A 26,509-nucleotide genomic window follows, 5' to 3' on the forward strand; every position below is an offset into this window, starting at 1 on the left:
ATAATTGTAGAGTGAGTTAAAAGGATCATGTTAAAAATTGGTAGATGTGTTTTTTAACAGTCATGTTTTTATTTGGCTACAACCTCAATACTGTCCTGCAGTCTTAAGAATCTACACTCATTTTTAAAACATCCACACACAGTCTTGTGCTGACTTCAGGTTTTAGCCACTAAGCTTGAAAAAAATCTCACACAACTATGCAAGTTTGGAATGTTGTGCCTGCCTTAACCTTTGACCTCTAAACTTAGTGCATGACCTAACCTTTAGGTGTTTGGGTGAAGGAAACCGAGCAGCTTACTGGGGCAAAGTTTATTTGCTTCATAACAAAACAGAGTTACACAAGTTTACTCCTCAGTTACCTCAGTGAATGGATTGGATTTTTAAAAACTATCTTCCTGCATTTGATGCATCCCTCTCCAAGATTTGTTTGATCATTTTGTGAGTATATTTTTATATATTTTTGCTGATTTGGGGTTCGATTAATTTTTCAGTAATGTGTGTGTTCACTCCATTTCCATGTTGTTTTTTCCAAAAGTTGTTGGTATGAATTAAAGCTGCATGGGCAGGATTGGCAGCGGGCCCATTTATATAAGGAGTTGAATGAGATGTCAAGTAATAACAGAAATTAGGGGGCAGCGCACCATAAAAGTCACACACTCACACTGTAGTTCATCAAACCCTCTATTAAACTTGTAAAAATGCCAAGGCATTACAGTTACAATGTTCTTCTAAAATATTGTTTGGCTCACAGTGGAAACCAGTGCTCTGATCCATGAGCACATGCACATGCAGTAATTGACATCAGACAGTTTTTGTCAGTATGAATTAAATTGGGCAGGATTGGCAACAGGCCAGTTTCTTTAAGAAGGGGTGAAACTGATGTCAAGGAATAATAGGAAAAAAATGTAACAAGACAAGAAAGTGGGCGAACGTGCAGTGAGAATGATACAGAAAACAAAAATAGACTATGAAATTGTTGTGCTCACTAACTTATAATCACATTTTCATTCTGCTTCTGTTAAATTGTCAATACTTCCTTGTCTTAAATCATCTGCATATATTGAAAAAGAAAAGCTGTTTGTGGCAGTGGTTCATTTTGTGTTATGTTTAAACCCTTCAATGATCCTTCAAGCACTTATATTTTGTTAATGATATAGGCAGAGGTTAATTCATTTGCTTAGACTGCACAAAATGTAGTGCTATGATGTTGGATGTTACAGGTACTGTGATAAATAGAAATGCTGATTCCACTGTTCTGATTGTCTGAAAAAGTTTTACTCACTTTATGCTTATGCTTGAGTGTTCTTTATACTATAAAAGTTTTCCTAGAATTACATTTTTTTGAAAATCACAATTTATCACCTTGCTTACAATATCATAATATATCACGATATATTGAATCGTAACCCCTTTATCATGATACGTATTGTATTGCCAAAATTCTAGCCAATACACAGCCCTATTCAAGATACGTTTTTTTTCTCCCAGTGTTTGTTGGATCACTTAGAAACTGTCAATTAATTCAGGAATACAATAATTACCAGCTGAAAAAACGTTGCAACGTTGTATAGTATTGTTTTCACTTCATGGGTCTGTGTGTGTCGTCATGGCAAAATGTGGTCCTGGTGACACCAACTGTAGCGGAATCTACAACAGAAGCTGTTTTTTTGCCAGGTGTTAATATGTCTGTCTGTCTATCAGTGGTCGGCACGCTGATGCAGTGGTTAGCATTGTCACCTCACAGCAAGAGGGTTCCTGGCTCTAACCCTGTGCAGAGTTTGCATGTTCTCCCTGTGTCAGTGTGGGTTTTCTCTGGGTACCCGACTTCCTCCCACAGTCCAAAGACAAGGTTAATTGATAGGTGTGAACGAGAGCGTGAATGGTTGTCTGTCTCTATGTGTCAGCCCTGTGATAGTCCGGCGACCTTTCCAGGGTGTATTCCGCCTCTCGTCCAATGACAGCTGGAATAGGCTCCAGCCCCCCACAACCCCCAATAGGATAAGTGGTTACGAAAAATACATGAATGTGCAGGTTTTGCCAACACAAAAGCGTCACAACCCTGCAAGATGCAGTCACAAAACTTTACAGGTGTGTAATTGAGATTAAAATAAAGGTCAAGTTGAGGATAGGTGTGGGACAGAAGTAGGAGGGTAGGAAATAGGGAAGGGGACATTTTTCAACTATTGTCCCTCTAACTTTATGCCGCCTTATGCCCCTGGCCCACACGTGTTTTAAGTCACATGTTGCAGATCGCTGTATTAGTCTGAAGTGATCTCCTACATTGTGACAATTCTGCTGACAGGCTCCTCTAGCCTCTTCTGCAGAACCACGGTGGGTGGAGTCGGGTTATCAGGGAGGCTCTGCTCACCTGGGCAGTGACCCCGTGCGACACTTGCTCTGACTGCCTGTGACCTTATCAGCAGTCAGTCTGCCTCCCCGCAGACTGGCTCCCACCACCTTTGGTTTGTGTGCTTATCTGGTTTATCTTTAGCTCACCAGTTCTGAAAATTAGCTTAGACAGTTTATCTAAAAGATAACCTAACCTGCAGCTGCAGTAGTCACTTTGACCACGATTGAGATTGAACACACTCAGCAGAAATTACATTTGACACTTTAGTCATTGCTACTTAGTGTAAAAAAAAGAAGATTTAACTAAGTTAATTAGCCATCTCACTGACCCTCTTAAACCTTCCAATACTTTGTTTCTTTTCCATTTTTTATATATCAATCCAGTAAAAAAATACCAACAAACCTTGATTGCTTTCATCATGAGAATTATATTTATTTTGACTAAGCATCTTTTTTATCATTGCATGTGAGTGCTTTTGCTTTGCTTAAACAGCTGAACCCCACACTGGAGATCTTAAACATTACCCTATCTACTTTAATTTTAACTGTCCTGTAATTCCAAGTCTTTGGGGGGGTAAAGATTATTTTTAGGGTCCTAGAAGCACATTTCACTCATTTCAAAATTCTCCAAACCTGTTGTGGAGCTGCAGCAGCAGCATGTTCCTCTCGCCTCCCTACTGAGAAAGCTGCTTCCAGACTGTGTGAGCATGTTTTGTCTGTTTTCCTTGAAACAATTGGTTGCTCTGTGTCCATCTGTTTAATACACCCCCAGCTTCCCCTTCTGTAATATGATATATTGAAATCATACTTAGGCCTATATAATTTTCTGATGTCAATTAGGCTACTTCTCGTGCAAGTGTTATTTATGCATGTAAGAGCTGCTCTGCACGTTTGTTTCAGCCAACAACTTTCATGTCTCGGCGTTTTTACAACTTTAATAATGGGTTTTGATGAAGTGCAGAGACTTTGTGAGTTTGGTGTGTTGCCCCCTCTGTAGCTTCATTAAAAGCAGCCAAAAATCTCCACCCAATAAGCACCAAAAAAAATGATCCGGGTTATTGATCAAGAGCAGAACAAAGTTCACACACAGTTAACTCTTTTTTTCTGGCCAATCTTAGCCTTAGAGGCGGGGGATAGAAAATGTGCAAGATGATACATATGTGCTTCAGTTCCTCTGAGGAGAAGCCGAAGTCAGCAGAAGTGGGTTAGCAGTGAGAGAGAGACTTTTTTTGTGTGGGAAAGATGGTTTCAATTAAATCGCCGTCTCTGGTGCCGGTGTCCTGCGCGCAGGCTCTGCTCGGTGTGGGCTGCTTGGCTTTCGCCCTCCTCGCCTTCCTGCTGGTTCGCCAGCTCGTCAAGCAGAGACGACCCCCAGGCTTTCCTCCTGGTCCTTCTCCCATCCCTGTGATAGGAAACATCATGTCTCTGGCCACCGAGCCGCACGTCTTCCTCAAGAAGCAGAGCGAAGTTCATGGACAGGTAAATGACTCGGGCTCAGCCTGCAACGCTTTTTTTTTTCATATAAACTGCAGCTTTTTAATTGAGTGCACTGCAAACTGTGCAGTGCATGAACTTATGAAAGAGGTTTCACACTTACATGACACACACATGCACATGCACGCACACACGCGCGCGCGCGCACACTGGGAACGAGTTATGAAAGGAACAAAAGAGGCTCGCCCTAACATTTGGCTGTCTGCAGCATCTGGGCTCCCCAAAGTTAAAGCCTCCTGCCAAAAAAATACAGACTTGCTTTTGGTGGCACATTTTGCTTTTTAAAGTTGTGCAGAGCTTGATGTGCCTGTAAAATGAGAGATAACCTTAAAAGAGGGTCATTCACTCAAGCAATCAAGTTCAACTCATCCTCAGTTTTCTGCATGAAAGCACATTTTGGAGACTATTGCCTATTAAGAGAAGCAAAATGTTTCAGCATGCCTTCAATTGTGGTATAAAGCTCACATTCCTTGACAGGCATTCATGTGCATGAATGTGTGTGCAAAAAAATTGCACAGTTCAGTGCTCATGTTGTAATTTGTACCATGCAGATCTTCAGTCTCGATCTGGGAGGCATCTTGACGGTGGTCTTAAACGGATATGACTGTGTCAGGGAGTGCCTTTACCATCAGAGCGAGGTGTTTGCTGATCGTCCATCGCTGCCTTTATTCAAGAAAATGACCAAAATGGGTGGTAAGATGATTAATTACAAGATTGTAAAGCATGCAACAGTTGCTGAATAACTGAACTTGACTTGATAAATGATAAAACTCTTGTGTTTTCCAAAGGACTCCTCAATTGTAAATATGGCAAAGGCTGGATGGAACACCGGAAACTGGCTTGCAACTCTTTCCGTTACTTTGGCAGTGGACAGAGGCTGTTTGAGAGGAAGATCTCAGAGGAGTGCATGTTCTTTGTGGATGCCATAGATGAGCACAAGGGAAAGCCCTTCAACCCCAAACACCTGGTGACCAACGCTGTGTCCAACATCACCAACCTCATCATCTTTGGACAGCGTTTCACTTACGACGACCGTAACTTCCAGCACATGATCGAAATATTCAGTGAGAATGTGGAGTTAGCAGTGAGCGGCTGGGCCCTCCTCTACAACGCCTTCCCCTGGATTGAGTATGTGCCCTTTGGGAAACACCAGAAGCTGTTCCACAATGCTGCTGAGGTGTACGACTTCTTACTGCAGGTGATAAAGGGTTTCTCACAGGGCAGGGTGCCACAGGCACCTCGCCACTATGTGGATGCCTATTTGGATGAGTTAGAGCAGAACGTGGGCTCCCCCAGCTCCTCTTTTTCCTACGAGAACCTCATCTACTCAGTGGGAGAGCTCATCATTGCCGGCACAGAAACCACAACTAACACACTGCGCTGGGCCATGCTGTACATGGCTCTCTACCCAAACATACAAGGTCAGTTATAGTCAAAGCATCATCACAGTATGAGAACATTTTTCTTCTTATGTGAGATCTGATGCTCTAAATTTAATGATTATATAGTGTTCTGCATGAATAAATGCATGATGGTGTCTGTTTTTTCCCTACAAAGAGAGGGTGCACAGGGAGATCGACAGCGTGCTGTACAACGGGAGAGCTCCCACTCTGGAGGACAAACAGAAGATGCCATATGTGGAGGCTGTCCTGCACGAAGTCCTTCGCTTCTGCAACATTGTCCCACTTGGTATTTTCCGTGCCACCTCCCAGGACGCAAAAGTCAAGGGTTACACGATTCCCAAAGGCACCATGGTGATCACGAACCTCTACTCTGTGCACTTCGATGAGAAGTACTGGATCGACCCGGGGGTGTTCTCACCACAGAGGTTTCTGGACAGCAATGGCAACTTTGTGAGGCGTGAGGCTTTCCTGCCATTCTCCCTGGGTTAGTCTCTTTACGTTTAACGTACTTAATGAAAATAATTGTGGCTGTGAGACATATATCAAACTTAAAAATCTAGAGAATTGACTTGATTGCTTTGGGTTCTTAGATTAGTGAAACTGGCACGTAATTACATAGTCAGATGCTGCCAAGCCATCAACACAAACAGAAAACTCAACCAACACCTAGTACCAACAACTAACCCCTTTAGATTATCTGCATACATACATCATATTTACATAGAAAACAAAGCAATCTTTGGATTTTAAGGAGAAGTAACATTTTAATTTTCCACATAATCCATTTTGATCTCAGTTTACTGGTCACGTTGGTGGTAGCATCCATAATATCCTTAAATTCAAAACAAGTGTGTGTGCAAATTAGATGATAAATGTGTGTGCTTCAGCTGTAGCATATGATTTTCATTTTGCTGAAGTCCCTGTTCTCATAAACTATCAATCACAGGACATTTCCACAGAGCATACAGAAGAGCTCTCAGAATCCTCAGTTAAACCCGTTTTTCCTTATCTGTAGCCTTTTTTTGTTTCTGACGACTTGAATGAATCAGCCAGATGTTGTCCCTGTGTGTGTACGAGAGAGTCTAAATTAAATATTTTTTTCTTTTTTCTTTTCAGGGAGGCGCTGCTGCCTGGGCGAGCAGCTGGCCAGGATGGAGATGTTCCTCTTTTTCACCACTTTGCTACAGAGGTTTCATCTTCAGTTCCCCCCAGGAGCCGTTCCCACCGTCACTCCCAAACTGGGCATGACCTTACAGCCCAAACCGTACTCCATCTGTGCTCTCCGCAGGCAACAGAGAAGTCCCTGCTTTGGAGACACTCCTTATCACAAGTAGGGGAGCAGGAATTTATTACAGCTTGTTCAAGTGTTCAAGCCAGAATTTTACTATTTTGCACAGCAATGCAATCACATGATACAGGTGCATAAGAGTGCATCACTCTTGATTGTAGCGTCATAGTTTTTCCAAAGGACTTTAAGTGACGAAAGAAGCTCTCTGCATATGGACACGTGTTCCAGTTTATTCAGTTACTCTCGTTTACTTTTACTGAGCAATATGCATGTTTGCACAATACTTTTATGCAGCAGGGGAGGTGTCAAAGACTTGGTGCTGAAAGGACATTCTGGGAACACTCGGGTGCTATTGATTTAGTTCTCAGTAGTTCAGAGTTGCGCGGAGCCCAGAAAATGAAATGTCTGTGAACCTTGGTGCGGTGGGATGGGTTACGTCTACGTCAATGATTGATAGGAAGTATAGCTATGGTGGTTCAGAGCCCTGCCTACTCAGGACAGCTTCAGGTCAGACAAATGACGACACTAATTTGGACGTGTGGGGCGAAATAGGGCTTTCCAAGAAGGTCCTGGACGCTCTGTGTTGGAGCTGGATGTGGGCCAAGATTTACATCATCTGGACTGACTCTGCCGCCTCCTCCAGGGATAGCGCTTTGTGGAAAATGTGTCTCTCAGAAGACAAATGCAACACTGATTTCTGATAAATGGTGCTTATCAGTACTAACACAGTACTGCTTTTATGTTTAAGGTTAAAGTTTGTCCTTTTTTGCAATACTGGTGATATGAGTTTTTTTGTGTATTCATAAAGTATTTCTTATATTTAAAACTTGCCCTGTCATCTTTTAGCTGCTGCTGAATCACTAAACCTGAACTCTGAAATGTGTAAAGATGTCATATTTATTACTTCCACACATTTGTACCCAGAATGTCTCATTCAGTACTTGCAGAATAATTCCAATAGGATACAGCTTTTTGATTCTGTGTCCCAAGTCTCAGGACACCAAACGTTAGTTATCACAAGCTGTAAAACCTGTGTGCTCAGAAAGGTAAAAATCAGCTGTGTCACTCATGTTCTGAGTTTACCTCCCCCACCTTTGCACTGGGAAGTGCAATGGGAATTCAATACATGATGTGCTTTATCTTCTTTTTGTGTCCACATGGGGGCAGAGCAACAAGCTGTAAGCACACTGACATAGAATAACCATGATATGGCCATGGTGTTAACAAATAGTGGCCTATTCACACATTGGGGCGACACAGAAAACAGCATCCATTTGGAGTCATGTTTAAGGTGACCTGGTGAAGTTTGATAATCACTCTCATTTTATCTCAGTTCACCAATTAACCTGAGGGGAATATCTGGGACCAGCTACCCAAAACACCTTAAGTTAGGATTTTCCTCAAAATAACATTAGTTGCACAAAACACCCTTAAACCTTTCTTTACATGTTCACATAAGTATTCAAGGCTTTCTCCTTTTCTTAGTCTTATACTTAAGGAATCCCTAAACCATTGCACAAAAGTCTTCAGCAACTAAAGTAAGGCAACTGGGTTCTACTAAAGTTCTGCAACTAGGGGAAGCCAATGGATTTGCTTTTGATTTTACACTGTGGATTTGACTGAATTAATTTTCATCTCAGGTTTCCTCCCACAATCACAAATAAACCAAATAAACCCAAGCAAATAATCTCTTTGAATGCAGTAGATGCCTTATTGTTATTCCTTAACTAAGGAAACATAGGGACGACAGATGGAAATTAGCCATGGGCTACAATCTGGCATATTTACATGTACTACTGTACTATGTTTATTAATATGTACTGTCCCTACCTTAAATAAATAAATTGTAATTGTAATTATAATATTAAGGGAATCTGTGCAACGTCCTTAAATAAGTCCCTCAGCTAAGGAGGAATTCTGCCCTAAGTGTCATACTTGAAGAGATAATTTGAGGTGTTTTGTGCAACCAGTCTCTGGCTCTTTAGCTGCTAAATACTCCACTTTGTTCATAACTGTGTTTGTCTGTCTGCTGTCTGATGTTGGGGAGGCAGTACACTCTATGTTTTAAGAACTTCACCAAAACAGACTCCTGCTTCAACCCAAAGTGACACTGATGACCAAAATGCTAAAGATGCTCCAAGGGGAACTGTATTAATAATCAATTAATAATAATAATCACCTGAGAATAACAGTGTTGTGTTTTCATCACCGTAGAATGAGCCATTTATATCAACACATGGAGCAGGTCCTCTTCAATGGATTCCGCCATGCTGTTTCTACAGTAGCCCAGAACAGACAAGCCAAAGTCTCCAGATGGTGCCATTTATGTTTTCATGTCAGCTACCATAGTTCTCCTACACACTTGGCACATGGGAGAAGTTTCAGTTGTGCAACCTCACAGCTAGATGCCACTAAATCTTACACACTGGACCTTTAGTGTAAAAACATTTATTATAGCAGCTATAATAATTCATTCATATGGCTGAGTACATCTCTGCTCAGGTTAAGGTGGATGGAGTTATCCAGGGTATCATGCCAATATATGGCATCCCATTATATCAAGTGCAACCTTGACAGTTTCTCCACACCCGCACTGTCCTAATGGGAGGTGTCATCAGGCTTGTAAGAGGAAACACCTGTGTTAAGGTACATTTTGTGTGTTAAGGGCAGTGAACTTATGGCCTGTGGGCCAAACCTGACCCATGATAGGGTGCTGGGTGGCCCACTGACCATTTTTCAAATTCACAGTAAAGATATATTGATTCACACTGAGATTTTTTTCTTGTACTTTGACTGTAAATAAGGTGCCATAGTACATTAAAAAAGCATCAAAGCAGAGCTTGTTTATATAAAAAAAAAAAATAAAAAAAAAATAAGGTGCTAGTGGAGGATTCCCCAGATCTCCCGACATCAGTCCGGGCTAAACCATGAATGTCCTCAAATCCAAGACCCCTGCTTGCTGCTACTGGATTTGCCATTTGGCAAAGGCTTGTGAGGCCATCACATGTCAAAAGGTTTTATATACTAATCAATTGTTTTGTTTGGTTCTGGCCTCCTGTCATTTTGCATAAGTGGCCTTCTGCATTCTGCATTCTGAGTATCCCTGGTTTTGGGTCTTTAATGTTATTCTTCTTAGGTTGTTTGGGGTGGCACGAACACAAAAAGAAAGCAGTGATATATACACCAATCAGCCAAAACATTAAAACCACTGGCCGGTTAAGTAAATAACATTCATCATCTTGCTACAGTGCAATGTTCTGCTGGGAAACCTTTGGTCCTGGCATTCATGTGGATGCTACTTGACATGCTCCGCCTCCCGAAAGAGCTCAAGGCATCGACTTTGCCTCCAAATACCCCAGATCCCAACCTGATTGAACATTTGAGGGACGTGCTGGTACCCAAGAGGTACCCCTGATCCACAGTGGGTCCTTCTTGGACCGGACCTGGCTCTGACCTGTCAAGGCATGGACACAGGACCTGTGGAGGGTGTCCTTTGGCACCTGTCATCGGGGCGTTACCATCAGGTCTTTTGAGTCCTGTGGGTTGTGAGGTGGGGTACAAGTACATGCCACAGATGTTTGATCAGATTGGGATCTGGGGTATTTGGAGGCCAGGTTGACTACTTGAGCTCTTTGTCACATTCCTCAGGTCATTGCTGATCAGTTTTAGTGGTGTGGCATGGTGCACTGTCCTGCTGGGGGGTCCACTGCTAGAACCCACAGAACCCAAGGTCTCCCAACAGAACATTGCACTGTAACAATACCATCAATGCTGTTCACATCACCTGTCAGTGGTTTTAATGTTTTGGCTGATCGGTGTATATAGTACATTTAAAGTTCACACAGACACACACACCAATAAAAATCAATGAGAACCTGTGATACTTTAGGGATGGTGTTTTATGACAGCTATAAATAACAACAAAAATCAGTTGCCCCCAGAATGTAGATAAGGGTGAATGGTTACATTAGACAAACGTACATATATTGATGCTACATAAGGGTAACAACCATTCATAGATGTATTTATGGCACAATCATCAGAGGACACTGTGGTTTGAAAGACTGCACAGTGAGAAGCCAACAAACTTTTACAACTTAATGAGCCGGAACATGTCGGGTCAGGAGCTACCGAGGCTTTATGATCCAGCACGGGTCCATGTGATCGAAAAAACAAAACAAAAACCAGACGACAGAGTTGTCAGAATGTGTATGGCTCTGACCTGAGTCCGACTCTGACTCCTGCCACTGTCACTGCCACTTTGAGCCCGCGTGGAACATTTGACTCGAGGTGTTTCTCTTGCATGAACAGTACTGGAGCCCAGAGAGATTGTGCCGATCAGCGAATCACAGCCCACAAAACTACTGTATGTAGGTAAAGTTTGGCACTAGTTGGGTCGACAGAGAGAGAGATGGTGAAGAATACAAGAGTGGTTATGATACAGAACAGGGAGAGGCTGAAACCAAGTGACCCAAAAAAAAAAAAAAAAAAAAAAAAAAAAATCAAAAACACCAAACCCCACAGTTCCACATCTGTAAATAGAAGTAGATAAAAACTCTGGAAACACAATGGTTATTACAGGATCTCAATGTACAATATGTCAGCTGCGTGTAGAAAACAGATGCATTCATTTGATTATTTAAAAAATATATATTTATATGCACATACTCTTTTGTACAGCGGCTAAACACTTGTTTGGTATTAAAATGTGCACACTTTTATCTATTTTTTTTTTGTCTTTAAATATTACTATCTTGATTTACACTGCTTACTTAACATTTTCTCCAGAGATTATGATTTAATAAGGTGATAAAGGAGCTACAGGCAACAACTGTGCCTTCCCTTTCATAAAACGTCTTATTCTAGTGGAATGCCAAGAGTTCTTAGAGACAAAAATAGAAAACTAGTAGTTTTTTTTAACCTGCCTCGTGGCACGTCATGAACAAAACCAAAGTGAAATGAACCCTGGATCCCTTCTTTACACACTGGCCAAGTTATGGGTTTGGCAAAAACAAAACAAAAAAATGAGGAAAAAGAGAGTTGGGTGAGCTTTAAATGTGTCTAAACATCAGTGTTTGCCCGCTGACTGAAACACAGATGAGCAGACGTTGTACTGTTTGTTTAAAAACAAAGATTGAACATTGAATTTTAAAAAAGATATTACCTAATGTACTGTTGCAGAGCTGCAAAACTGTGTCGTTTGCAGTCTGCTGACAATCAAGATAAGCTTTTTCTCCAGTGAGGTCGTAAAAAGGTTATGCAAACAGTGTATGAATCGCAGAGAGACAGCATATACTGTATGCTCCTCCGAAGCAGAGGATTTCAATTGCTTGAATTTGTCTGTAGTCAAGTTGTTCATTAAAGAGATTACAAACTGCTTCAGTCACCCAGATTTGTGTGTTTCATATCAATGACATAAATTCTTGCAAAATAATTATTCAACTTTGCGTGAATCCTGAGTAACCTTTAAAAAAGAAAATACTTGCTAAAAGGAAAATGAAGAATCCATTCATCGAAACAACACTCCTGATCTCAACGTTAAAACACCAGAGGACATTTCACTGATTAGAAACCAGCCATTGCTGAAAGGACACACAAACATACACACAAATAACATACTAAAATAATTAAAAATGTGCTCTCTTTCTCCCTACTCATTCTCTCTTATCACATTCCCGCCAAAAATATTCACACACTCAGACAAAATGAAGCAAGGAGAGTTAAAGAATCCAAAAAAACAAAGAAAAAAAAAAAGACGGGTGGTGCACATGAGTAAAAGCATCAAACATGATGCAGATATAATGCTATTAATCAGTCAACATCTCAATATAATGTCTCTGTGACTGAGTCTGATACAGTGTTTCGTGTCGCCAGCAAGGAGAGAGAACTACACAAGCCGAGGCTCTGGGCCAATATGGACTCAGTAAAGGTTCAGACAGGCACATTTGATATATATATGTATATATATAATTCAAAAATATACCTGACATTGAGGCTGAAACAGTCTCAGTCTCTTGTCTTTTCCGTGTTTGAACTGTTCACTTTGGTAAAGGGTATCGATCGCTTCATGATGTCACTTGCTTCATTATTTTTCCTCTACCTTAACTTTTTTTTTCTTTTTAAATAGACAGGAATTGTTTTGTACCTAAGGGAGGTGTAAGCGCTTTTGCATTCAAGGCAGCATCACAGCCGGGTCACCATGGAGGGCAAGTTAATGCTGGACCCCCAGTCCGCACTCTTCTTCTTCTTCTGTTGCACCGTTTTTTTTTTAACCAAGTCTGGGTGCACTCGACTCTCCATGGGGTGAAAGTGCATAGGAGTTGGGCTCCCACCGTTGCAGCAAGGATCCGCTCACAGTAGTAAGGCCTTTTTGTTTCTCCAAAAACAATTTGACTGCTTAAGCATCTGAGTGTCTGCACAGTGAATCTTTCAATGTGTGTGTGTGTGTGTGTCAGAGAGAGAGGGAGCAAAGTGTGTATTATGTGCATTTGTCTGTGTTTCTCATGTCTGTTTGTGTTGGTGAAAGGCAGTTGGTTGAGGGACTCGCGTCTTCGCACTGCCTCTCCTCTTCTTTTACACGCATCTCTGCTCTTTCCTTCATCCTCCTGCTACTGACGCTCCTCCCCCTCCTCCTCTTCCTGGATGACCTGGATGTCGTCCGACGGGGAGGTGGGCAGGCTGGCTGGCAGGCTGGGGAGGAGGCCGTCGGGCTGCTGCTGCATGCCGAGCTCTTTGCTCTTGTCCTCCTCCTCGATGGTCTTCTTCCACACCTTGTGGTTCTCCGTCAGGTGCTGCATGATGCTGCAGAACAACCTGCGGCGGCTCTTCCTCCTTTCTGCGAAGACGAAAACACAAAGAAATGTTTCAGAGAATCTAGTATGGCTAACTTTTATCGTTTAAACTTGACGGTGCTGCTGGTGTCTTACTTGGTGCCAGCTCATCTTCTAGCTCATCATCCTCATCTTCATCTGTGTCTGTGTCGACCTGGCCCTCGTCTTCGTCTTCATCTGATCCCTCTTCATTAATCCAGTAGCCAGGAAGTAGGCCAGCAGCGTCATAGGAGTTACAAAGTGGTCCTACAATATGAGTGATGAAGGACTCCTGAAGCTTTGCCAGCTGCGGAGAGGAGCGGTCCATGAAGGGGCTGATGGGTAATCCCAAACTCGCCTCCTCATCACCCTGCAGATTAACAACAAAGATTATGTTTAAAAACATCTCAGGGACACAGGTCTTTGGGGACAAGCCTTGATACAATAGCAGAGGGAGCAGAATGCTACTGATGTCACACTTTATGACCAATTTATTTCTTTTATCATGAAGAGAGCCATATTTCCTGTGCAGGAAAATAAAGACTGGACTGTCCTCAGATTTTAAATATTCTACTTTTCCTTGTTTTCTGTCACATATATTATGTTACAATGTTGGATTTTCATATTAAACGTGGCCAAAGTTTCAAATAATGAGGTAAACTTATGTAAAAGTAATCCCTGTGAGAAAAAACCTCAGGTGTGACTATTCTGAATACTCGTAGCTCGTAACAGATTTCTTCATAAACTCATCTGCTCCAGGCACACTACTGCAATAGTTTACATTATGTAGCCTACACTGCTACATGTAGCTACACACTGATGCCGAGGAAACCTGTAATCTTGGTTGCTGATGTTTTTATTTTCTCCCTGATTTCAGATCACAATCCTGCTGAAACATGTCTTGTTGTGTTTAGAGGCTTTTATTGGTGATTTCTGACAGTAGAAAGTGCTGCTTTTCACTGTTACATTTATTCCCCAACTGTACTATAATAACAGTGCAGAGACACCAAAACAGGGAAGACTCAGAAACACTAACCAATCAGAGCAGACTGGGCTTTTTCAGGAGAGGGGCTTAAAGAGACAGGTGCTAAATCCTTAAAGCATATAAACATGTGCTAGTAGAAGCCCAAAATACACATATAGACCTCTAAATGAGCATAACAGATCCCCCTTAAAAGACTTTTTCCCAGTCTTTTAAAGGCTCTCTAAGTCTTCATAAGCTTGGAAAGTTTTTGTCACATACAGCAAACATCTCCTCATGATCCGCTAGCTACATGTCCTCTGAATATGCCCAGGGCTCCTCCGCAAATGGCAACAAAAACATTTGGGTCCAGGCTGCACCAACCAGCCAGTGCGAGACCAGTGAAAGCAAGCACACACACATGAACGCGGTGCCCATGTCTCACGGTCTCGCGCAAGCGCGCACACGTGAACGCGGTGCACAGAGAGGCAGTTAGAGCTACAGGCTACAATGAGGCTAAAAACAGAGTTCAAATGACGTTTTTCCAAACAACTTTTTATGTCAGGGCTTCAGGACACTTGGATCACTACGGACGAGCAGTATGGAGATATTTTGTGGTTTCAATTATATGTTTTTGGACGTTATTATGTGTGTTTTTGGACGTTTTGGACGAATCTGGGGCGCCATTAGGTGGAGTTGTGTTGCTACCTCCTCTCCCCTTGGCTCTCAGCAAGTGTTGTGAGGACTATAAAACTTTACCTGAGCCTCCATCGGCATATGGGTGAGTAGATAATGGGTGACTTTTCATGTTGGGTGCACTATACCTTGAACAGGTGTGTAAATCCAGGGTTGGAGCGAGCTACGAGCTAGCTACGTTGCGTTTGATAATATTGTTGAACGTAAACAAAAGTCATGCCCAACGGTGCTTAGCGTGCCTTTAACTGATATACCTTATTTTAAGTTTGCATCTCTGGGATATACTATAGAAGGATTATTAGAGCTCACTAAATTTATTAATCTCTGCTTTTTTGTCCCTTTTTCTTTCCCTTAAGGTTTCTTTTTTTCATGTATGTCCTTGTTTATTGGATGTGTAACCTTGATGTTTTGATATAAATTTGTCATGGGTTCCCTCTGAAGGCCTCTGTAGTGGGAATTACGTTAGTGGTTGTTTTTTTTTTTTTTAACTTGAATTTAAAAAAATAAATTCCTAAGACAGAATGAAAGGGTCTGTTTACTGAACACACTCTGCAGCATTAGTATGCAGTCCGTACCTGCTCATAAAACTCATTGACGATGCCTTCTGTCCACTTGAGGTGCAGGTCACGGACTTTGGCCGGCCCGTTGATGTCTGCCAGCTTGATACACACTTGGCACACCAGCAGTCTGTCGTTCTCATTGGTCCAATCAATTCCTGGACTGTTCACATCATTCACCTGTTAACAAACAAAGGTGGATGACTTATCACGACTAGTTTATCCTGCACACATTATCCAGCATTCTGCTCAACTTAAAAGGAAGTGGTTCCCAACTGCTCCTTAGTCATTAGGTCAAGGTCCACAAAGTTAAATATATTCAGCGTCAATCAATATTTTGCCAGAAATGAGAGGATCAATCAATCAATAATCATCTATTCTGATCATATAACTCAGTAATCTGTTCAGATCTCTCCATCTCAGACCTTGGAATTGAACTCAGCCAGGAAGTCAAAGTGCTTCTTGAGGTCTGTGGCCAGTATAGCCTCGATGACGAGGAAGCGAAAACGCTTGAACTCCACGTGATCCAGGTTGACCAGGAAGTTGAACTCGGGCCTGGACAGGTAGAGGCTCCAGGCAGACGCAGCGTGGTGGTTCTCCAGCACCGACCTGTCATTGTACAGCACCGCCTACACCACACAGGAAGGAAGAGCCAAGTGGTGAGAGGGGGGGGAAAGATGACACGCTCAGAAGATTCCTACAATTTCCTCTAAAATGTCAGTAATAAATTTGCTTACATAACACGTCTGCATACGTATTACACAATTTGTAATGGCTTTAAAAATAGCAAGCACTCAATAAAATGAGATAAAAAGGACATGAGGGTATTTGGTTATGAAAGTAGAAATGCAACAGGGCTCAAGTGCGAGTATAGCTGAGGGGAGAGGCAGGTTAAAAGCAGTTACGGGGACATTAGATACCACGAAAGGCTTAAAAGATCCTTTTAACAGACAACTGTCAACATCATTAGCAATCAATAGGTTCAGGGTTTTCCTCTCTTTTCGCTTAACCCAATTTCCAGGGACTTTTACAAAAGCCAGACAGTCCCATCGCTATCACTGGTCATGTTGAGAAAATACAATATTTGAACTGGGGCACGCAGTTAACCTTTTCACCCCTCATTTACTCGACTGACCACAGTGAGAGAGCACAATAGGATTAACTGGCCATGTGGTGTGGAGTTTATCTTGTGTATGATTTCCACTTGAGACACAGTTTGTAGAGATCATTTAACTTTGTGTTAATCTTGTATATTTGCCTCGACTGAGCAGAAACCTTATACTCAGCATCAGTTATACCGTGTGTAGCTTGGCTTTGCATTATGACGTATGGAGGGAAAATTCATCTGAGGGAAATGTTGACTGTGAAGTTAAACATTAACTGGAAAACTGGAAACATAGGGTTTCTGTAGGATACTCATGTCACAGGAAGACAAACGATCAGTTCAAGTGAAATGTTTCTAATTCCGCAAATGCAACATGAGGCAGCCAAAGTGACACAGAGGCACGTGAAAAAAAAAAAAAAAAAAAGATTACGTAATGATTCAAAGAAAAAGCACAGGATATGCAGGCAGTCTATTTTGTGTGCCTCAGTGCATGTGCGTTCAAGACTATTTGTGTTGAGTGGCAGTTTTCCACGCAGCATCCACCAGGAGCCACTCTGAGAGACTTTGACGCTGCTGCCGAGAGACAGCCATGTGATTTTGTGTTTGTACACAGGGCTTGTCTCGGGGACAAGACATCAGCGGTGACATGTGCCCTTGATATTTGTCTTCCTGTTAGAGGGCAAGTTGCAAACCTGTTGCAAACAATGTCTCTCACTGTACTAGAGGGGAAAGTACAGACAAAGGGATAAATGCTGACACTGCAGCAAATGCAGGATCCATAATGTTATAGTACTTTATTATTATCCATGGAAACACTGTGTGTAGTTGTGTAGTTGTATGTACAGCTTGGAAAATACGCATGTATGTAATGTACAAGTGTGACAGAGACGTTGATATCAACCAGTGTGTGATATATTTAGACCAGGATTGCCCCAATGTACAGAGCAGGACCAATGTTCATGGTGTCATCACCCTACTGGGTGTACATGCTGGGTGTCATCACCCTACTGGGTGTACATGCTGTTTGGCAGGGGTCACAGGAACAGTGCCAGATTGTGTGAGAGGAAGTTAATCTCACTCATTTACTTACTTGCGTCAATGCTGTGTGGTCTGACACAGCAACAACAGTTGTGGTGAAATGTCATTTTGCATAAACCCATATTTTGAACATGTGATCCTCTGTTTCTGTAAACACCAGCGTGTTTACGTGTTCCACTGAGCTAAAACAAGTTTGTCAATTCAATCTACAACACTTCAAAGTACCAATAAAAGCTGCAAGTGTACCTGAGCTGCATTAGTGGCTACTAGAAAGGCATTTGTGCGACCGGGATGGTCATAATCGTGCATTGCAGCTGCTACATAAAGGGCCATGAGCTCCAGGGCAGGTATGTTCCAGGCCAAGCAGCCATAGCTGTCATCTGAAATGGAGGAGCTTTTGGAGGAGGCGTAGGCTATCCTGCCTGGAGAGATCCCGCTGTCGGAATCTGGAACATGACAACAAACAAGATGCATGTCAGTGGAGGTCACAGTGATGAAAAATAAGATGCACATCCACACAGTCATTGTAAAATCAGCAAAACCTAATGAATGCAAAACTGGTGAATCTACGCACACAGACCCTGCTCTGTTCTCTGCTCTACCCAATTTCCTTTCACTGCCATTTCCTCATCCCCTTCTCTCTGACCCCTCTTATCAAATGACAGCTGTTCTGGCAGCCTCAGTGTTGGACGTCAGTGGATAAGCCTCAGGTAATTTCTAATGGAGCTAAAATATCATCAGCAGAGACGAGCCTGGGAATTTCTGCGTTTTGAACCAAACCATCTGCGTGCTGTAGACTGTAGGCCACATCCTATAAAAGAGGAAACTACTAAAAGCCACAACAAAATCCATCAGAATTATCACTGTATTTCTGATATCAGAGTGCGCCAAATAATGGTCTGTCTGAGATTCCTTAAAGAAGCACCTGCCCAAACAACTGCACTTGGGGGGCAAACTAACTTGAGTGCGACTGAACTAAACCAAACAGGGCAGGTGTGAAAGCAACACGCCAGCCACGTTTAGAAGGTTTTATTTTTTAGAAACTATCCATTGATACGATCAGACAAGACAGTTCCTGTGAGCAGGCCTCAGACAACTCAAAATGTGCGACACTGGCTGACATCTGTAACACACATCAGAGATTACATAATGTAATCATGCATTCATCCTAAAATGACAATTTTACAGCCGGATTATAACCCCACAAACTGTAACAACCATCTACGACTGATGAGTTTATGCGCCCACTCATGTTTACCTGTGTCACTTCCTGTCACATGCTCGCTGTGAATCTGCTGGAACCCAGGGATTGGTCGAGTGGTCAGGTACCAGACAGCGTGGAGCACATCAGTAGCATGGACCCTGTTATGATCTGGAAGCACAGTAGTTTAGATCAGTCTATTTTACCATGTACAATACATTAGCACTCATTTGTAATATCACATACACATGCTGGGACAACACATTAAAAAGTATATATATGAATGTGTGTGTAATACTCACAGGGAATGTCCCTGTAGCCACTTTCCAGAGCACAGAAGTATGACATGAACTCCCTCACAGGGATCTTGAAAATTTCAAACAGACACGTATCCTGGAAAAGGGTGTACGTCACCTGAGGAGACACAAACCAGGGTTACAGAAACACACTTCTAGTGGCTCAGAAATGATGATTGAGAGTGATTACTTTTGTATGAGTCTACACATTGTTTTTCAAGAAAATTCTTCACAGTATATCTTTAAAAATACTTAACACAGTCAGACTTGGGCATGTTTGATTTAGACTAAATGGCTGTAAGTGCTGCTAACAGGCCATGAAGGCTGCAATAATCATTACATCCCACTTGAAATTACAGTTTTTTTTTCTCAATAGATTCATTAGGTGTGGGCAGCACGACGAACTAAAACATACTACTACAGGAGATGATTGGTTATGTGCGTGTTGTACTAACATAGCTGAGTATCCTCCCGTTCTTCCCTCCTGTTTTGTCCACCAGGTCAAAGATCTGGAAGTTCCAGGTGTTCATCCTCTCCATGAGAGCCTCATGGTCCTCCAGCATAGGATCTATTCTGAACTCCTGCTCACCCTGGAGACAATCAGAAATTGTCACAGAGATTAGCACAGGTATGATTTTCCATTGACAAAATTGGCGAAAACCTGAATCCGTACATGCTTAATCACAAAGCAACACTAGGTAAAGTATGTCCCTATGTAAAAACCCTGAACCCAGAATCAGGTCAAGGCTCCTTGACTGAGCACACCTCTGATTCCTGAGTCTGCTGGTCTGTGCTCGACTTCTTCTCCTTCTCCTCCTCCATCTGCACCTGGTTCCCTGCAACGTCTGGCCTCCCGTCCCCAGACACATCCACCTCCACGCTCTCCTCCCTGATCAGAGGCTCTCCTGTGAACTCCAGCGCTTCACCTGCTGCGAACACAGAGCACAGTGAACGGAGAGCCACACACAGACACTACATGTCAACACTTTATTTTTTACTTTGCATTATTAGGTTACTTTCAGGTATCTGAATTTTAAAGTGAATTCGAATAATTTTTAAAAATATTTTTCAATATACTGTCGAGATGAAAAGAAAATTTAATTTATGAAAATAAAACTGATTTGCCTAAAACAGGTAACAAGTAAAATGTATGGTCCATAGTGATTGTAGGTGACCATTGAGAAAACAAAGTTTATTTCAAAACTAGAAGTCTAGGTGTTCAACAAAATTGACATTCACAAATTTTAATTTTCTAAATACAACCCTTACTTGGAATATAACAGGGAAAATTTGTGAAACAATGTGAAGTGTTCATTCTTTCACGTGTGCATCAACTTGCATTATATTTGGAGTCCAGCAGAGGGCAGCATTAACCCCCTAAACTGCTTACAGAAGTGTTTATCTTTCAATCTCAAACACTGTCTGACTGGTCTGCCACCACCCCATTACACCATATAATGTGCATTAAATCAGCGTTGTAGTGTTGTATCAAGATCGTCTCGGACTCAACCGCATTATTCAATCTTGTCTCAGCCTCAGACAGAAAGGACTTTATCTTAAGACCATAACTTCATGGATATGACTAAACTGCCTGTGCAAAAGAAGGGCGTTAAATAAAGATGGTTGTATTCAGCTCCTTATAGTGTTTGTTTGTATTTGTATGCTCACAGAAAACAAAGGAAAATTCCCACACAAAAAAATTCACCACTGCTCTACCCTTTGATTATTTTATCTAGACATTTCTCATGGTGCACTTACACATGTATGTTTACAGTACGGCAATGAAAGAGGTGAATGAGGAGGAATTTTCATTTGTTTTGTGGGTATTTTGGGAATGTAGATCTTTCAGATCACTCTGAAGAATGCCCATGGTTTGCATGTCCCACATTTTATCATATGTGTGTCATGCAGTGTGGGACTCATACCAGTCTGGTCTTGGTCTTGATTTGGTTTCTGTTTAGGTGGTGTTAACTAGAACACCTTAATGTACCTACCTGATCGGCCACGTTGAGCCTCACTTGTAAATGGCTGATAGGAGTCCCCTGTGTCACCGCTGGAACCTCCCTTGAGCATCTGACGACCACAGCTTGAATGCACAGACACGACAATCACAGATATGACCAGCTGCAGTATATCTTTTGTTATAATTGCAAACATGAAAGACACAGTAACGTAACACTTCAGTGCTGCAGGTCTCACCTGGTGCAGAGAGGCAAGGTGGAGCTACGGAAGGCCTGCTGGAAATCTGGCGAGCTGAGGGTGTAGCCCAAGGGCTTGTGCAGGTTCAGACTGACACTCGGCTTTGTCAGGAAGTCAGCCGTGTCTGGGAACTCCACAGGTGATCGAGTGACGAGGGACGATGAAGAACCCATACCTATTGGCAGAGGACTGTGGCTTGGTGAGGTGACTGGGCTGAGGCTCGGAGATGCGCCTGGAGAGGACAAAGGGAAAAAACGAGAGGCATGAGATTCAGTCAGAACTTGAGCTATGAACTCACATGTAGTGTCAGTGGGAGGTTTTGTGGTGAAGCCTCACCGGTTCTCCTGGGCCCTGCATGGTAGGTGAGGGTGACAGAGGAAGACCTCTGCTTGGGAATCGTGAGCAGGTTTGGATTGGGCCCATTAGACAGACCTGAGCTGGAGCACAGAACATAGTCGTCAGGTGTTTTGCCTCATCATGTGCACAAAGAACTATCCTCTGTCAAGTCAGTCATCTAGCACTCTGTAACAAAAAGAATCTGATCATCTTAAACTCAAAGAAGCGCAGCTGCCATCATACATAGCTGGTCTCTACTGCCATCATGTGGAGACATATACACACTACACACCACTGTCCACACCAAGTTTATTGTTGGAGAAAATTGATCTCTGCGTGATGAATTTGTTTACAGTCACTTAAGTGCATGTAAACAGTGGGTGCCATTACTATAGTCCGCTTATACTCATTCCTTAAATGTTTTAAATGCAGATCTTTCTTTGCTTTTAGTCATAGACGAGACGAGACAATACGAATCCAGACACTATGACGTGTTAACAACTCCTGCTTTTGGTTTCTCTGTGCAAGCTGAAACTCACACAGGACTCACGGGTGCATGCAATGAGAGAAAGCGATTGATCACAAGTTCTCACAGTTTCTTGCTTGTGGGTGAAAGAGTGCTACAAATCAAACTCCGAGGCACAGTCGGTTTCGGCATTTGGGACAATATCCGTTTTACATGTATGAACATTTTCTATCGTTTTTAATTAATAAAATGTAAATGTATCTGCATTCTCTTTGTTTCTCAGTTGATAATAGCAGAGTTTGTGGGTTAGCTCGCTAACTTTGAGCTTCTCAGTCTCACACAAACATCTTCAAACCACAACAAAGGCTGCAAACCAAACCTGCAAGCGGCTGTGTTTGTTGTTTTGTTTGTAGGTTGCAGTTTGGACAAAGATGACAAGTAATAATAAGAGAGTGACATATTTACAAAGCCCAGAATACCTTTGTGATAGTTTAGCGTAACTAATCCGACATATATTGAATGATTGTAGTACAACCAACGTTCCACTCTGGCACTTACAGTAACACTGAAACACGGGATGTAAAAGTAAACTCTGAGAAAAAACATTCACAGTTTTAAATCAAATCTGGTTTGTGATCTACATTTCTCACCTGGTCCTCTGAACACAGATGTATAAAACACAGCTGACCTGGCTTCTCTGAAGTGCACTATTTCTGTTTTAATAATGAAGATGATTCCTTGAGACCCATTCATAACTTTTTTCAGGCTGACAAAAAATAAAAATAAAAATCACCCTTTATTTCAGAGTGCACAGGTGCTGGCTGAGCCACCTGAGGACGATCACAGCTCCACTACAGTCACATTATTCACACCGTGCAGGACTCGCCATTAATCTAACCCAAAGCCGGGCAGAATCAGGGTACAGCCCAGATGACGTGTGTGAGCAGTTCTGAAGTCGGTGTGTGTGTTTCTGGAAGGTGGTGAGGCGTGTTTGTGTTGATACCTGGTCAAGCTGAGGTCAGGGTGGGGTCTCTTGCCGTTGTTGCGCTCCCAGCGTAAAGAGACGGCGTCGAGAGGAGGGAGTGTGGAGCACGAGGAGGAGGAGGTGGAGCTCCGCCTCGGCTGAGGGGTGGGGAGGCTGTTTCTGCTGCTCAGACCCTGATGTGGAAAAGGAAGTCTCCAGTATAGATACGTGTTTTATACACAGACTGATGATGCTGGCCAGGTTACATAAACATGATCACACCAAACAGATAGGAGCGTTTGTGAACTCGGCCCACGTTCAGACAGACACGAGCACAGCGTCTAAAGATGACGAAGCCAACAGAAGGCTGGTTTGGGCAATATGTTTAAACTGACTCAACTTTACCACAAGGCAGGGCAACATTATCTGGCAACACACTATGCGGTCAAGTATGCGAATGGCCTATATCTGTTATCTAACTTGTGATCATCAAAATAAAATGATGACGCTCTGACAACTTTGCAAAGCTGTAAAATTATTTCTCACGGTATGAGAAACTGCTGCTGTGTGTTACGTTGTCATATCAGGGCTTCTTCAGTACCAAGACTGGCCTGTTGCTCATCTGGATACATGTTCACACTATGTTGGTGCAGTGGTAACGCTTCTGCCCACCTTAATGCTTTTCCTGTCGCTCCTCTCTACAGAGTCCTCCACCTCGTCGCAGGGGTAGAAACCTGGGAAGGGGGTGAAGGGGTTAACCCTGGGGCGGCACGAGCCTGAAAATGTCCCCATCAGGCTCGAGATGCTGCGCAGGGCTGAGATGGTGTGTGGCGACAGAGACGAGTCCATCAGCAGGTCTGACACCAGGTTCCTGGCCTCGTTGATGACTGAAAGATCCACGCCGTTGCCGCTCACAGCGCCCTGCCATACGCATGCGCGCGCACACAAACACACACACACACACACACACACACACACACACACACACATCACACAGATTAGAGAAGAGGGCAGCAAATACACTGCAGTAGTGTTGTTTTCAAAATGTTTGTGGTACAGTTTTGTTAAAATGTGATATATATAAAAGAGCCCTAGTTTCCGCTTATGGTCTGAGACAGTGTTGACTAGTTGCCTCCTACGCTGTGCTGCTGCTGGAGGAGCCACTGAATGAGTTCCCTCTGAGCGGTATCTCGCTAAAAGAGTCTGAGACGTCCGGGGCTGGTCATAAAACTTTCAGGACGCCATAGTTTATTACACACTGCTGAAGCTGCTCCTCTTTCTGGAACCACCGCAGAGTCTGGAATAATTTCGCTTTCAGCCATGCTTGTTGTTGCCGTAGGTAACAGTATGACATCAATGTCAACAAGTCAAAATATTGCGAGTATCACCCTATGAATTTTACATATGATATTAAAAATTGTACCAGTGTTATCGTGAACAAGATGATATGGCACCCCCCTAGCGGACACAATAAAAATGGTGCTAACTCAAAAGGATGTTTTGGTTAATGGTGTTGCGGCAGGAACAAAAACAGTGAGAACAACTACAGCACTGTTGCCATAAGAGCGGCCATGAGTGTCACAGGAATTAGGTTCTTTTATCAATGCTAGTGCTGTTAGCTAATGTTGGCGATTTTGGTGGACGGCTTGCGACTGAACTTTTTTTGTGTGGCCCTCAATCATATGCTGGCTCCCTAAATATGCACTCAGTCATCAAAACTTTGAGCACCCCTGAACTACAGTAAAGTGGGAGGAAAATTCACTATATATCCAGAGTGCTATGTTTATATCACAAGTTAAATAAAATGTAAGAGCAGTGTGGCACAGAATAGGTTGTGTAGCACCTTAGGGCAGTTCTCATAAGGGAAAATGTCCCTGCTGGCTCGGCTCCGTCTATCAGGAACAAATAATGATTCTGTGTCTGTGGGAGCTAAATTCTTTGACAGATTACGCAAATAGTTCAAACAAGACAAAGAATGTCTGTGTAAGATAAAATGTGGCATGCCAACAATGCCAAGGTCACTGTATGCCAGGTTTTACACAATGTGGATTTTGCCTCACCAAAAAAATGTAAGCGAAAGAGCTGCATGTCCCAGAGGGGACAGCTTCTGCAGGTGGGCCTGAATACACCTGTGAGTTACCTGGATGAACCATGCACATGTACTGACCTGATACTGTGGTTTGTACCAGTGTTTCAGATCCCAGTCCCACAGAATCATCTGAAAAACAAAAGAGAGACACACAAACTGTCAGTCAAATGTCATCATTGTATGTGTTTGTGCCATAGAGAATATGAGGTGTATACACACAGGAAGAGCACAGGCTTTGACTTATACTCCACATTGTGCTTTATGACTTCAGTGTGAGGGCACTGGCAGGTCAGCAACGGAGCGACAGAGCTCCAGCTCGTCTATTCTGCCCGTTATCTAAACACACAGTGTAGTAACAGTTTACATTAAGGATTTCCTGCACCACACGATGCACTTTCCACTACAGGTATGCTAACGCACGCTGCCTGCGCGACAGCAGACGGAGGCCTTTCACTGAAAGCAAAAGAAGAAAAGCTAACCACTAAAACCACCGTGGTGCGTCTACAATGGAGCTGTGAGATCTTATCCGGCTCCAACTACGTCAATCGGCAGCATTTCCACGCTATCTGTCGGTAACCAAACAGGAGCTCTCACACATTACAGTCAAAGCTGCAGCAGGTTGTGTAACACTAAGTTGCTGGACCTGAAATAAGTGTTAAGTGTAAATACAGAAATATAGTCGAGAGAGCAGCTAACTTTAGACTGTTTACACAGTCAAATTATACTGTTGCACATTCACCAATTTTACTAACATGCATTTCAGCTAAAGCACTCAAATCTTTTACTTTTCACAGCATAACAACTGAAAACATCTGCTACTATTTGAAGAGAATCTGACTCCAAATTATGCAGCGACAACAGGACGTGATTTCAGGTCCACCTTCATGTTTTCATGCGTAGAAATATACCAAGTTTCTGTGTGAAATCCAACAGATCAGTGAACATTTCTTGTGAGCAGCCCACCTGCAGTCTCACCCCCACACCACAAGGGGGAGAGACACTGAGGATTAGGCCTCATTTTGAAAAGCACCTCCACAAACAGCAGCAGCCTCAGCTTAACATGTAAACACATTTCTCCTCCTCTGTCACATCTGAGCCAGTCATCATGATGTCAGGAATAATCACAGCACGTCACAGATTATACAACAGATTAATATCAGAAATTTAAGACATTATACTATATTATTATTTAGTAAAATGACTAAATCCACATTATTTCAGGGCACTGGTCCCCAACCTGGGGGTACTCTCAGGGATC

At 42.6% G+C, this 26,509-nt stretch overlaps 2 protein-coding genes across 5 annotated transcripts in view; one reads left to right on the forward strand and one right to left on the reverse strand.

Moving 5' to 3' along the window:
* The first annotated feature begins 364 nt into the window (after positions 1-364).
* Positions 365-10,235, forward strand: cyp2r1 (cytochrome P450, family 2, subfamily R, polypeptide 1). 3 transcript variants are annotated; one of them, XM_033628436.2, is made up of 6 exons: positions 365-438; positions 3,640-3,828; positions 4,395-4,536; positions 4,632-5,264; positions 5,401-5,730; positions 6,363-10,235. In XM_033628436.2, the coding sequence occupies exons 2-6, from the start codon at positions 3,769-3,771 to the stop codon at positions 6,578-6,580; spliced, it is 1,383 nt and encodes a 460-aa protein (XP_033484327.1). In that variant the 5' UTR covers positions 365-438; positions 3,640-3,768; the 3' UTR covers positions 6,581-10,235. The 3 variants fall into 3 exon arrangements, with proteins under 3 accessions (XP_033484327.1, XP_033484326.1, XP_078031564.1); XM_033628435.2 differs by lacking the exon at positions 365-438 and having other exon boundaries at positions 3,448-3,828; XM_078175438.1 differs by lacking the exons at positions 365-438; positions 3,640-3,828 and adding an exon at positions 4,099-4,295.
* A 2,549-nt stretch (positions 10,236-12,784) lies between these two features.
* Positions 12,785-26,509, reverse strand: part of pde3b (phosphodiesterase 3B) — a 60,613-nt gene continuing 46,888 nt past the window's right edge. Inside the window, exons 2-16 of one of the 2 annotated variants that reach the window (XM_033628900.2) lie at positions 25,330-25,380; positions 23,835-24,083; positions 23,202-23,356; positions 21,733-21,833; positions 21,397-21,628; positions 21,192-21,283; positions 19,963-20,123; positions 19,653-19,787; positions 19,204-19,315; positions 18,959-19,072; positions 17,947-18,146; positions 15,983-16,186; positions 15,576-15,737; positions 13,461-13,713; positions 12,785-13,369 (exon numbers count right to left, since the gene is read on the reverse strand). In XM_033628900.2, coding sequence (XP_033484791.1) covers positions 13,143-13,369; positions 13,461-13,713; positions 15,576-15,737; positions 15,983-16,186; positions 17,947-18,146; positions 18,959-19,072; positions 19,204-19,315; positions 19,653-19,787; positions 19,963-20,123; positions 21,192-21,283; positions 21,397-21,628; positions 21,733-21,833; positions 23,202-23,356; positions 23,835-24,083; positions 25,330-25,380 — 2,448 coding nt within the window. In that variant the 3' untranslated portion in view covers positions 12,785-13,142. Of the gene's footprint in view, positions 13,370-13,460; positions 13,714-15,575; positions 15,738-15,982; positions 16,187-17,946; positions 18,147-18,958; positions 19,073-19,203; positions 19,316-19,652; positions 19,788-19,962; positions 20,127-21,191; positions 21,284-21,396; positions 21,629-21,732; positions 21,834-23,201; positions 23,357-23,834; positions 24,084-25,329; positions 25,381-26,509 lie in introns of both variants that reach the window. The other variant, XM_033628899.2, reaches the window with a different exon arrangement.

This window comes from Epinephelus lanceolatus, chromosome 2, assembly GCF_041903045.1.
Source record: "Epinephelus lanceolatus isolate andai-2023 chromosome 2, ASM4190304v1, whole genome shotgun sequence".
Lineage (NCBI taxonomy): Eukaryota > Metazoa > Chordata > Actinopteri > Perciformes > Serranidae > Epinephelus > Epinephelus lanceolatus.

Coding starts and splice junctions, on each gene's coding strand:
- cyp2r1 (XM_033628435.2), top strand. CDS start 3,592: ATGGTTTCAATTAAATCGCCGTCTCTGGTGCCGGTGTCCTGCGCGCAG. Junction 3,829..4,394: donor AGAGCGAAGTTCATGGACAG/GTAAATGACTCG, acceptor TGTACCATGCAG/ATCTTCAGTCTCGATCTGGG. Junction 5,731..6,362: donor TTTCCTGCCATTCTCCCTGG/GTTAGTCTCTTT, acceptor TTTTCTTTTCAG/GGAGGCGCTGCTGCCTGGGC.